Source organism: Oreochromis niloticus, linkage group LG19 (assembly GCF_001858045.2).
Source record: "Oreochromis niloticus isolate F11D_XX linkage group LG19, O_niloticus_UMD_NMBU, whole genome shotgun sequence".
Taxonomy (NCBI): Eukaryota; Metazoa; Chordata; class Actinopteri; order Cichliformes; family Cichlidae; genus Oreochromis; species Oreochromis niloticus.
Genome location: NC_031983.2, coordinates 24,687,340 through 24,701,131, shown reverse-complemented (window position 1 = coordinate 24,701,131; position 13,792 = coordinate 24,687,340). Strand labels below are relative to the sequence as shown.

At 39.5% G+C, this 13,792-nt stretch overlaps 1 protein-coding gene across 4 annotated transcripts in view; it reads left to right on the top strand.

Moving 5' to 3' along the window:
* The first annotated feature begins 4,358 nt into the window (after positions 1–4,358).
* rock2a (rho-associated, coiled-coil containing protein kinase 2a) overlaps positions 4,359–13,792 on the top strand; it is a 42,675-nt gene continuing 33,241 nt past the window's right edge. For all 4 annotated transcript variants that reach the window (XR_003215238.1, XM_003445507.5, XM_005477541.4 and 1 more), the window contains exon 1: positions 4,359–5,272. Coding sequence is in view for 3 of the 4 variants with exons in the window: in XM_003445507.5 (XP_003445555.2) it covers positions 5,174–5,272 (99 nt within the window). In the remaining variant the exon portion in view is untranslated. The remainder of the gene's footprint in view (positions 5,273–13,792) is intronic.

The following is a 13,792-nucleotide window of genomic DNA, read 5'->3' as shown; positions in this document are numbered from 1 at the left end:
TAGTGGTATCCTCCCCTCCGCCTTCCTCTCAGGGTCTGTTTAGCCTCCTAGTGTGTTCCCTCCCTGCTTTGGATTCAGTTTGCCTTTTGCCTTTGGACTTTTGTGTTCTGACTTTGAATCAGCCAAAATAAAGGCTTGCTTTTTTATTTTTCCTTCTGTCTTTGAGTCTGCATTTTGGTCCTCATTCTGCAATTTTTATGACATCTGTCCTATTCTGTGTTTGCTTGGCTGCATATGACGGAGTTTGTGTAACAAGTAAACAGTTATGCTGATACTAGGCCACTTTTGTGTCTTTGACTTTGAGAAGTAAACTCTTTAAGTGTGATTAAAGCACCTGTTCACATCAATGACTAAGTGAACTGTTTCTTTAAAACAAGCGACCTGTGTTGTGTGATCATTTTTATGTACTGTGTACTTCTTAGCCAGTTGGAAATTGCATTGTCACTGATGTCTACACCTACTTCAGTGGCAAGGGGAATATTTTTGTCATAGTCCAAATAATGCAGTTGAGGATAATTTGAGCATCATAACTCCACTCCAAGTTATCTTATTTGTGTAATAATAAATATACTAACTGCTGTCCTGTATCAATAGACCTTCATGCTTTAGTAAACTTTTTTTGACCTGTGACAACAAGAAATAAATGTGTGTAAATAAAAAAAATAAAAACATATAGCTGCTTCATTCTCAGGCAGCACACTGTCAAACTGCTTGGGGACACGGGACTGGCGATAAGTCATTTTCAATGTTATTCAAAGCACCTTTGTTTCTCATGCTGCCAGTTAAAGTTTCCGCTGTAAACAAGGCTATAACACAAACCGATAGTGCCCAGTTCCTAGGAATTTAAAGCTCTTTATTAAGATGATGCAGCTGCAAAACAAAGAGATAATCCTAGCAACCACAGGTAAAGTCTGGCCATACCACACAACTGATAACAAAGCTCATTTGATTGCTATTTCCATATGTACACATTCATGTAACAACTACACATATATGTAGTGAAATTGGCCTCAGAATGTTTGCAGATGAGCATCATATGACATGTTACGTGATCTGTGCATATCAGGGCATTTATGTATGCGTTAACAATTCTTGAGTGAGCGAAAAGAATGTCACTCATATTTTTTAGACTTTTGTTTGCCTTTTGAAAGAAAAGATGATTAGATATGTGAAGCTAAATGTGAAAATGTGTGCTTAAATTGTCACTTTTTATTCCAGTTTTGATATGCATATTTGTAAAATCTTCAAATTGCTTTGGATTTGTGTGTGGTTTTGAGCACACATTTGTGAGAATTCAGAATTTACAGACAAATCATTGTACACACACACACACACACACATTGTACTCTGCCCTAATGAATACATTTGCTAGTGTGAAATTTACGGAGAATCTTCTCAGAAATGAGTACAGCCAGCTTAAATGCAGGTTATGTCTGATTGCTGCTTTGGGAATATTTCAATTTAGTGTCCATCATGTCTCTCACATCCTATCATCAAAATAACCGTAAGCGGTAATTCTTATTCAATTTATAACATTACTCAAAATATCCTTAAATAGTCACCACCTTTACACATAAACACCACCTATATCAACGAAAAACTGCCCGTGTGTTTATGACTGTCATATTCAGGTGAGTGTGAGCCACTTAAAATGTGGTCAAAATAACTGAGATCTATGTTTAGTACAAGTGAAACGGCATGGAGTTATGATTCAATAACATTTACAAAGAAGCACAAGGGTCTCAGGATGGCACATCTTAGCCTAGTGCTTTACTGTGAGTGATGAGACAAGTTTGTTAAAACAAGAAATAGATCATTTTGAGCCTGTATCGTTGCTGTTATTTTGGACTGCATTTCCCAGACATGCCCTGTCAAACAGACAATAAATCTGCTGGTATGAGTGCTGTTTCCAAGAAACATTCCTGTTTCTGTAGGTGGCGTTTGTGTGTTTATCTGCTCGCCTGTCTGTGACACTCTCATACAAACTAACTGTTCCAAATAAAGAAAATCTAAAAAGCATCACTTCCTGCTACTGGTACTGTATGGGATTTTCCAAGGAAACTGCATACACACACACACGCAAGAGAGAGTGGAAAAACTTTATTTTAACATTTAGTTTGAGCAAGGTGAAGCTACATCAGGGGTTCGACTGCCTCTTTATTTCTTTAAATATAATAATGCAAACTCTCAGACTCATTATAATAACTGATATTGAAAAACTGATCATCAAATTAATTCTGCTATAAATAATCTATTCAAGTGCTTTTTAAAGAAAACTCTAATTAACTCTAATCTGTTTTTGGTGTTACACCCCGCAAGTTGTAAACCCAGTTGCAAAAAAATAGACAGTGTCTAAAATGTGAATACAAACTGAATGTAATGATTTGCAAATCTCATAACCTAGATTTTAGTCACAATAGAAAATGTGAAACATAGAAATGTTCAAACTGAGACATTTGAGTATTTCTTTAAAAAAAAAAAGAAAAAAATATTCTTTTTTGATAGAACAGGAGTAAAAGGCGGGGGGGGGGGTAATTTTAAGACCTGGTAAGGCGTACGCTTTTTAGATCCTGTTGAATTTTAAGGGTATACTTTCTTTTTACCAATATTTATTTATTCATTTATTTATTTATTTATTTTATATTATATTACACAGCATCTTTATTTAAGTAAAGCTCTGCCAAATTGCATAAGTAGTGTGTGACTAAACTAAGTACACCCCATGATTCAATAGCTCGTAGAAGCATGTTTAGGGTCAATCTCACATCATTGTGGAGGAATTCTGCTCACTCTTTACATTTTTGTTTCAGTTCACTGAGCTTTGTTTAGTCACAGCTCTCTTAAGGCTCCACTTCAGCATTTCAGTCGGGCTGTGGTCTGGACTTTGACTGGGCCATTGCAACACCTTCATTCTTTTTGTGGTCAATCACTCTCTTGTAGATTTGCTCGTGTGCTTGGGATCATTGACACAGTTTCAGCTAAGATTTAGCTGTCAGGCAGATGGCCTCACATTTGACTCTATACAGAGGAGATCATGGTTGACTCATGGCAAAGTGCCCAGATTCTGTGGCTGCAAAACAAGCCCAAATCACCAGCTCTCCACCACCATGCTGACAGTTGGTATGAGGTGTTTGTGCATTATGGCCAAACATCTCCACTTTGGTCTTGTCTGTCCAAAGGACATTGTTCCAGAGGTCTTGTGATTTGTTCATATGCAACTCTGCAAACAAGGCACGTTTGTTCAGTGTTTTTCTAATCGTGTTGTCAACTTTAACATTTAACATGATAACTGAGTCCTGCAGAGTCCAAGATGTAGCTCTTGGGTAATTTCTGTGAGCAGTGCATGCTCTGACCTTGGGGTGAATTTGTCACTGTAGAATGATGGACTTTACATTTCTGGGAAATAGCCATATAACTGTGCCCAGAATGATGAGCAGCAGCAATTGCTTTTCTAAGATCTGTGCAGATGTCGTATCTCTTTGACATTGTGTTTACACACACCTGAATGATGCAGACAAGCAAACTGCTAAAACTTCTGCTATTATAGAGGTGCTCAAAATAATCAAGTGGATTTGATTATCGGCATCAGGCATCTAATTATTTTTAATATCTTTTTTTTATGCAGAGTAACAGTATTTGGTGCTCTCCACAAAAGAATGTATTGGAGTGCATCACGAAGTATGACATATCGGTGCGGTATGGCAGTCTTTCTGTCCTGGCAAAATCTAAGCTGTTGCGTCTGGTGCAGTCCACCATGAAGTAAACTGAGGACCTCTCCCTGCAATTCATTTATGAGAAGCCTGTATTCTGTCAGACCTGTTACATATCCTCCATCCTGAGTGGGGACTGTCACCTTCGGATAGAAGATATAAAGTCCCAAAATGCAGACTGGATTACTTTAAAAATTAATTTGTCATCTTATCTTATTCACTCTTTGCAAAGACAGCTTCTGTGACAGCACTAGGAATTTCCCTAAGTAGTATATTATATTGTGTTTCTGCTTATTTTGTGTTAAATATATAAAGACATGTTGTAATATGTCATATTGTCTAGTTCATCTGAAGGTGTATTGCCAAGTTCTAAGATCTCAGATGAGCTAGTTATTTTTATTGTAGAAAACCTTAGAATTTGAAAAGAGGGCACTTTCTTTTGATCATCTTTGTGGTTGTCTTGCTCGTACTTATTGTTAAAAATAAGTTCATTACAGTAATGAACTACACAAAGAATTTATATTTTTGACATACTAAAGAAAAGAGTTAAAGTTGTTGATATTAAAAGATTACACGAGAAATTTATCTCAAGCGATATCCAGGTTGGAGGGCAGGACTGATGGATTATGGGTAGTTGAGTCCTCTGTGTGTGTTGATGTCAGGGGGCGGAGAGTGCGAGAGTACAGCCTCCGTGTGTGTTGGTGTGTAGATCTGAGTGTACGGTGAGGAATTCAGCTGCTGGATGAGTTTTCTCTGCGAGTGAAACTTATTTTTTTTTTTGGCGTCCACGTCTTGAAGCGAGGAGGACAAATGCGAAAATGCGAGAAGAAATCCAGGAAGAGGCGAGCGAGTGCTTATTAAAAATTCAGCGCGGGAGAACAGACGTTATTGCCCGTTCGGAGGACTTGTAGCAGCACCGAGGATAAACTCCACTTCTAACGGGCTAAAGCGTTGTTGAATGGGGTGAAACGAAGCGGATTTTTTCCCTCCTAAAGATAGCAAGTCCAGGAAGAAAAAATAAAAAATCCAAGCGGTCGAAAGCCAGGAGGAAAGGGGAGTAAAAAGGGGGCAAAGAAAACGCCCTCCTTCTGCTGCTTTTGCTGCCTGTTGCTGGTAAATTCAAACTTTATCGCCAAGTTTAAAAAAATGCATCTTCCACTTAACGAGAGGTGATAGTTCAAGTCGTCATTCCTAGCTTAAAGCCAGGCGGGTTTGCTAACTGACGGCCCCCTCTCACTTGGCAAGTTTTATGTTTTTGGAAGCTTTGGGAATATTTTCTCCTCGTTGTGCACACCATTCCTGTTGGAAGCGATTTGGGTGGGCTGGGAGCCCAAAGGCTGCTCCGCCAGGCCTGCGGCCATTAGCCAGGAACAAAGAGGGTTCACATGTAAACTCAAACAGTTTGGAAAAGCCTCTTCATTAGTTTTCAAACTCAACTTTTAACCACCAACGACGGCGCAGTCATGTCGCTGGGCGCCGAGAGGAGGATGGAAACCCGGCTGAAGAAGCTGGAGGACATGATCAGAGACCCCAGATCTGCCATAAACCTGGAAAGTTTACTGGTGAGTCAAGTGGGATCCACTTCATAGGTTATTAATGATGCCATGTTGTCTGTTCGCTGAATGGCTAGGCACGTATGCACGCCATCAGGTGAGCTAATTGCATTTAAACACCTTTTCATGTTAAAACGGTGCAGTTTATGCTTTAAGTGTTATCGCCTGGTGGAGACACTGTAGACAGGCCTGATTAATAGTTAAGACTGGGTGCAGACAGAGCAGTTTGGGGCTCTTTGAGGCCTGTCTACAGATTAGGATTAACTACTTGAGATTGCTCCCCTGGGTGTATTCATGGAGACTAATATTTTTAGATAACATATGGGCCCACCAAGCCACTGTAGTCCTATCAGTCCCAGGTGTAACCACACAACCATTGCAGTCTTCCTACACTGGTATGTAAATAGGATGTTGCCTATGGAGGACCCAGTCTGCCAAAAATTCAATAAACCATATTGGCATCAATTAATATCAGAAAATATATATAATAACATTGTTTAAAATTGAATTAAAAATTAAAGTAGAAGAAAATATGAAAGTTGTAAAACTGCCTATCTCCTACTGTTTCAGCCCCTCAGGTAAATGTGTATCTGAAGTGTCACTTAATTATTATTTAAATCTTACTTATTTCTGCTTTATCTTCCATTTGTTTTTCCCCCTTTTCCTCCCAAATGTAAATAAGTGACAAGATAATAAATGAGCAATAGTATTAAGGAAAGCAAATATATAAGTTGATTGGAAGTGTCAGTTTATATCATGTCAGTGTCACGAAAAATGGTATAATGGCTTATTTTTTTGAAAAAATAAAAATGATTTATTTTCTTTTGTTCCTGGATGTTGCCTAAATAGGTACTCTATATTTGCACACCAGCTTAAATCATTAATTTAATTAATTGTACAGTTAATTAAGATAGTCTTCTGGAAACTGGAGTATTTCCCTTAATAGTAGTAATGATGAAAATCAAAGATTAGTTTCATGATATCTTTGTAGCTGAAGGAGAAAAACTAACTTTAAAGAGGTAAAACAGTGAGTATGTGTTTAGTTTATTTGTCCAATTTTAATTGTATGTTTTATTTATTTTGTACTGTAGAACATTTTGATTTAAATATTTCTGTTTTGTAGGGTGGGATTTTAATACGCTCTGGTGCTTACATACAGCATTGCGTTTGATTAGAATAGAGAGGCATGTCAAATCTATCATCTGTTTGTCTTTCTCTGACAGCTATCTTACCCCTCCATTTGAATATTAGCCTCAGCATTAACATAGCCTCTGTGTGTTGTGTTTATACACACATGAATATAGCATGGGAAGAGTCAGGTCTGGTCATTGTCCAAAAGAGCTTTTTCTCAGATGTAGCAAACAATGGGAGATTGTCCAAGAAAGATGTGTTCTTACTGCTGGAAATAATCTGTGTAGTTTGACCATGACAACCACTCGCTTGCTGTTTTTTCTTTGGTATAATCAGACTTTTCTCGGACTTTGACCACTTGGGAGCTGGCAGGGTAACCACCATTTAATGCCAACTGATTTGGGTATTTGTGGTTTAACAACTCCCTCAGGTGATATCTGCAAAAGTCTCTCTGTTCATTTCTAATAATGTGTCATTTGTGTGATCCCCTTTTTCCCCTTGCAACCTTTTTTTTCCCCCTTCAAGTTGGGTGACTACTTCTTTATTTGCTTTAGCTTTATTCTTTTAATAAGTGCCAAAGTGGCACCACAAGAGGAAGTGGCTGAGTAAGACCATGTAAGTTGTTTTTGGATTCCAATGCCATCACAGCAAACACAGTTGCTTTGTGGTGGTCATATTGGTGCAAGTTTATGAAGATTTTTCCATTTGAAGAAAAGAAAAATGTAAATATCATAAACTTTCAATTTGCCACAGAGCTTATTTTCTGTGATAATCCAAAACCCTTGTGGTATAAATGTCATTGCCTTTTTGTTGAGCGATCTGGGGCGATGTTCCAGTTCGGCCATTGAGCTATTGGTTCTCGAAGATTTCCCAGCATGCCCCACTTCAGAAGCCAGAAGAAGTTCACACCGCAGATTCCACATAACTAACAATAAAAAAAGGAAATTTGAACATGCTGTGTAATATCAGCACAGTAGCATCTGCATACTCTTGTTTATCTTAAGAAAATCATACCAGTAATCTTTGTTTAATGTGGTTGTCCGTGTGCTGTTACATCAATACGCTGGTTCTTACTCACATACAGCCTGGCAACCATTTCTATTTTGCTTTCCTCAGGAGAGGGGAGTGAGATGGTGCATTCCCTGAATTTTTTTCCTCAGAGGTAAAGTGGTCAGAAGTTATGAGATTGTGAACGATGTCTCAGGTCCCTGTGTTTACCCTGTGCAAGCCTGAATCAGACCTGTTTGTACAGCCGCTTGTGTGACGTACAATTTAAAGATTTTTTTTCAAACTTTTTGGGGGGGACTAACAGACTATGGACTTGCCTGATTGCAGACCTTTCATTAACCACCCACATCTGGTGATTTCTTTAGCAGTTCAGTGATTGTCAGGGTATGGATGATGGCCCAGAAGTAATGGATGTTGAGCCAAATAAGGATAGCGTTTGCAATTATTGCTACTGATACAATCAAATAACTCTTGTGTTCTTACTTGGCAAAGGACTGATGTATTAGAGTTGAGACTGTTTAAATGTGTCTGTCTTTGAGTTTTGTGATGACCTAACGTTGCATAAGGCAGTGGAAAAATCCTCCCATTACACCAGTGTATATCATGACTTTGGGCTTAAATGGGAAAAGAGGTCTTCCGACAATTTAGATCAACTCTGTTCTCCCAAAATAAATTTAGATCTCGGTTATTTTCTGGACCCTAGGAAAGCTGGAATCCCAAGCTATTTTCAGACCTATTAACTGTAACTTTGAGCCAACATTGTGTGATGTTGCCTGCTTTAGCTTTAAAGTTACAGGGTGGTGTTTGAATTTCTGGGGCCCCTAACTGGATGTGACAGAGTGCAAACACACTGTCAGCTCTATCTTAAAAAGCATCACCTCACCCCTTTTAATGGGCCCCTTCTGACTCAGCCCCCCCCCTTTCCCATACATCCCTTTTCCTGGGTTTCTCCCGCCCCCCTCCATACAACTTGAGGCAATCCTGGTCTGTTCCCTCTTCTAAAAAAAAAAGAAGAAGAAGAATTCGGCATAACTTGACCACCGGTGGTGTTTACTTCCTGCACATGAGCTGGTGAGAGAGAGGTGTTGAGTGTTTGAGACAAAAGTTGAGTGGGAAGCATGCGTAGGAGAGAACAGGCTGCAGTTTTCCATTTTTAGCAGCCTCGGTGCTGTCGCTGGGATCAAGAAGTTTTGCTGCTCGGGGTGGGATTCAGACACACGCATGCACACAAACAGTAAATGCTAAGATATATCTTGTATTTGTTTGGGTTTTGGGGGGTTTTTTGCAGGTGAAGGAAAAGCATGCATACTTAAAGTGCCTAGATAATTGCTCACAGGCTCATATTTGGTAAATAATGAATCACAAATCCCCTGTTATTGTGGCATGGCAACGGTACCAGAGGGAGCCACATTGTGTGGACCTTTTATTTATTCTTCTCACTAACAGCTTAGTGAAGGAAACTCGGTAATTAATTTCAGGTTTGTGCTTTTCTTCCTTTTCTTTCTTTCTTTTTTTTTTTTTTTTTTTTTTAAAGTGATCATGAAGGTAATGCATTTAAGACTTTCTAAGGAGCAGTGGGCAGGCTTCCTTTAGGATAAGGAAAACTGACGTGGAGGAATGTGCAGCATCTGTCAGGGAAACTCAGTCACCTTCCTTAGTCAATCTTCAACTCTTTTAATGGGAGGGAGCAGAGGTGCTATCTGTAAATCCACCCACAGAACAGCCAGGGGAAAAAATAATACTTAAATGATGCGTTAATGCCGCCCCGCTCTGCGGTTATATAAACTGTAGATCACTATATTGCCTCTATCAGCACTCGATCAAGCGTAACCTTAAGTCTCAGCAACCGTCCCCTTGTGCAAACGGTAGGGATCGTTATTTGGCAGCACACCACTGCTGACTGAAGTGCAGGACTTAACTTGGCAGCTCCAAGTACAGGCAGTGATTGTTAAGGAGCAAGCACAAGATGAGGCCTTTTCCAGAATTAAAGAAAAAGACAAATCTAAAGTATGGACAGGTTATTTGCAAATCACTCAAGTTTCTGCTGTCCTAAAGGAAATGACCTCACTGAGTAAATAGTTGGCAGCCATACATGGGGCTCAAAGTTCCATAGACTTCTATCCTGCCTGCACTTTCCCCTTTCGCTTTCTAGGCTTATCTCTTTTCCCTGGCCCTACTTTTCTCTCAGCCCCTCCCCTCAGGCTTGTTAAACACACTGCAGGTATGTTAACTGTGTTTTCATACTTTTGCAGGCCCAGGGCGTGCAGATAACTTAATGCACAGCACTTATGTGTGAATGATATGGGAAATAGAGCTAAAAAGCTTGTATGATGCCTTCCAGTTTATCTCTGGGGGGGCAATCCCTGTCCATTTCTTTTAAGATCATTTGGAGTGATGCTCTTTTTATTCAGCATTAGTTGGGAAAGCCTTTTAATACATATGCTGTCTCCTTTGCTTAGTACTGGTTATTCATGCCCTTTTTTATCTCCCTATTCCTACTCGTATATGCTTCATTTTGTTTTTTCCATTAATTTTTTTTCTTCTCATTGAGCATCTCCCATCTCACATTTTCTTCAGCTTTTTTCTTTCTTCCCCTCCCCTTTAACTTATTGTCACTCCACTTCTCACCTACACTAGACTTTCTTCCTCTGTAGCTATTGGGATAAATGAAATCCCCTCTTAGTCAACCTGAGTTTTGGCTTCTTCTCTGCAGTGTAGTTGAGTTGCTCTCAGGCAAACAGCAGCAGCAGACCAGACCCGGCTTCAGTGTGCTAGCTGGATAGAAACACTGCCTTATAAGGCACTGGGGATGGTGGCCCCAGCCAATTTTTTTTTCCTTCAAAACAAGCCAGTCTCTCTGCTCCACACCACCTCTGGTGAGTCGGCCGGGCCTCTCCGTGGTCTTTTTTTGGTTTTTCGCTCCACTCCAGTGAAGAAGACCCGGCGTCTTCCGGGTGTGCAAACCCTCAGCAGTCTCAAAATGTCATCCTTCACTTCAGTTATGCAGCTCCTGGTCTCCTTTAGTGGTCAGAGCTAGGAAACATGATAAGGGTTTTCCTTGTTTATTAAAGCCATACATGGCCCACCAGAGGCTTTTTTTTAAAAAAGCTTAAGGCCTGTAAGAAAGAAAAAGAAAGGGGGAAATTTTTTTATTTATTTATTTAGGTATTTTAATTCTGATTATTTAACCCAGTTATTCATTGGCTTAGCAAACATCATGTAGTTGCTGAAGTTAAAAGCATATGCCTTTACAGGGGATTTCCTTAAACTTAAAAAATAACTCAGGAGTAGAACAAATATTGATGTAGGGAACTGGGTCGTCTGGTAGTTGAGTTCTGATTGTTAGGTGGGGTTTTTAACCGCAAAGCTCGTCTTGCAAGGACACACTCTGGTCTCTGCTGGCTTGCTGCCACCGTGGGATTTCTGCAGGCGCAAATCGGGGTGTAGAGGGGTCCTTGTGTGCTTTGGGAAACCTGTGCAGTAGCTATAGTGTGAGCAATCTGGAGAAAACTGCAGGCAATTGTTGATAAGCCTTCCACGGGTTCATCTGCATGAACTGAAGGCTCTCCTTTACTCGTCTTGGCTTGAGCTGCCCTAAACTGTGAGCTTTTAGGAGATGGCAAAATGCACAAAAAGGCAAGAGTATTAAAGTGAAAATTAACACACAACAGTCATCAATTTTTCCCAGTTATTTTGTTTTCATAATCTAAATTCAAGTAATTGACCTGGTCAACTTTCAACTAAAAGAATCATTTTTTTAAATTTAATTATTATGTGTATGTCTTGCATTACAACAGGGATATTTGGCTGGTTGGCGATGTTGCATATTTACCTGCAGAGATCATTAATACCATAGATAGTAGCTTAGCACAAAAGCAAAAGAAGAGGAAAAACCAACACCTGCCTTTTTTTACACTAATAAAGCTAACTAATTGACATGTTGCATCTCATTAATTTTGGTGATTAAAGTAATATGATACTGGTTTTTGAAGGTTTATGTGTCAAACAGGTGGTTTCCTGTCAGCTAAACTCTGAGAACCCCAGGAAGTTACCCAACCTGGCCAAGAATGAACTTTTGTCCAAAACGAGCCTCCTTGTTTCCTCATTTGCTGTTTCCTATACATTGGACACTCAATGGGTTGCTCTATATTTGGCAGCAAGTTAAGATTTTGGGCAATTTATTGTTGTTTTGTGTTGCACAGCATGTATTTTGAATACAACTTTACTTTATACATCTGTGTATTGATGTTCACTTCTCAGTGTTGGCCTATCACAGGTATTTTGCTTTTTGCCTATATGGTGTCCCATATACAATATCAAACAGTTATTTTTTCACATGCAATTCAAATATGATATGCCCAATGTGACCATTTTGAAACCACTGTAAACAGCGGTTCATCAAACCAGGCAGTGGGTTGAGTCAGACTGTGTTTTTAAGCTAAATTGCAACATTAGTGCAAGAAATACTACAACGGAGAGTTGATAAAAAGTGACACTGTCATTTCCCTTAACATCAGAAGTCTATGACTATATATAATATGTTCTTTGCAGTTGATGCCAGATCATATGTAAAGATGGATCTTTGCCCACAGTGCTATAGCTAATTAATGATCACATTTGTGTCCCTGCTCTTGTTTTTCAGTGTTACAGTTTGTTGGACACATTTTTGAGAAAATCTCTAGTGAAGTGGCTGCTCTCAAGTCGAAAAGATTAGAGCTAATCTTGGACAGCAATCACCTGTTTTTCTGTAACTACTTGCAGGCAGTTCATGCAAACACTTATACTTTGTGTTACATTACCTAAATAAATTCTGATAAATCTCGAGTGTTCATTTTGCTTTTCCTCAGCCAGCTGTAAAAAATTAATTACTCACTGAACAAAAATCAAAGTCCACACATTAAAATACCCACACATTAATAAACACCTAATTCTCAGCACCTAGATTTCACGTTATATAATACCTCAGACAAATGGAACAAGATATGAGTCAGGAGCTGTCCAACAGGGATGTGAGAAGAAATCTTTGAATGAGGAAGAATGCAAGCACAAGAAGTGACTTTCTCAAAACTTGCATGGAGATTTTCCAATCGTGGCATTGGAATGACCCCGCTCTTTGCATCAAACACGAGGGCAGGAAACACTACTAGTTTCCTGAGTTGTGTTACAGGAACTTTGTGTTGTTTTCCTGCGTTTTTGTCTTCCGTGTGTCATCATCCATGTGATTTGGCTCTTCTTCTGTGGACTTTGGGCCTAGTCTAAACCAGAATTGGAAGGACTTTTGACACTATGGCCACACTCAGTCAGCCTCACACACACATAACAAAAAACGCTGGTGGTGATTGGGCCAGCATGCCAGTTTTCTCATATTTTTTGAGTCCACATTTCCCTCAATCGCCACAACAGAGAATATAAAGTTAACATGACTCTTCCAGACACAATATTTAGAGGTCTGCCAGGTTGAAATAAACCAGACTTCTCCTTAATATGACATTTGGACTAGAAGCAAAGCTGAAATCTGAGATATTGATGTGTTTACAGTGGTATAGGGTTCTCATGTATGCACACAGAGATTTCACCTTAATCTCTTTGCTGTTTTTGTCTAGACATAAAGACTGTGGTTGATATTTTAACTTAAAGTAGGATTTCGTTATAATGCAGCACTCAGGTTCTGTGACCTTCCTGCATAGTTTTTGGATCTTACTGCTCTGCAGGAAGACTTAACTTTTGAAGAACTTTCAGTTCCCACACCGATCAAAACTGTAGGGTCATGAACTCAGTTATGCAAAGTGCTCTGTGGTTAACGGTGAAGGCAACAATCCTGTTGTTGACTTTGTTGTCATGCTGTGCAAAATCTTCCCCCCCGTGGTGCGAGCATTGAGGAGTTTAATACCTGAGTCTTGGTATATTTTTAGTTTCAACTGAGGGTGTGAGTGAGAAGAGCAGAGAAGAGAACAGGAGGCTCCCACGCATAACGCACAACCAATCCATCTGGCCTCAGCCTTATCATTCCATCACAACCTGCTGTTGAAACACAGCCTCCTACACGCATACACAAACTTTCTGTCATGCACACATGCATATGCACAGGCCCGGGCACTCATAGATACGCATTAGTGTTCATTTTCACAAGCAAACAATATTTATTCAGTTGATCTTAGCAACGCACAGCCTGCATTGTGTGTAGCCAGCAGCAACAACAGAGCTATACAGCTCATTACCAAACAGCTACAGATTGTCAGTGAGTTCACTGCCTTTAATAAACACAAACAAGGACATTCGTATGTTTGCACTCGAGTTTAGACCGGGAGTGTTTGTGTTGAAGCTGGCAGTTATAATTGAAATGGTTTGTGTCAATACTAAAAATATTTATATACAAATGTACTTATAGAT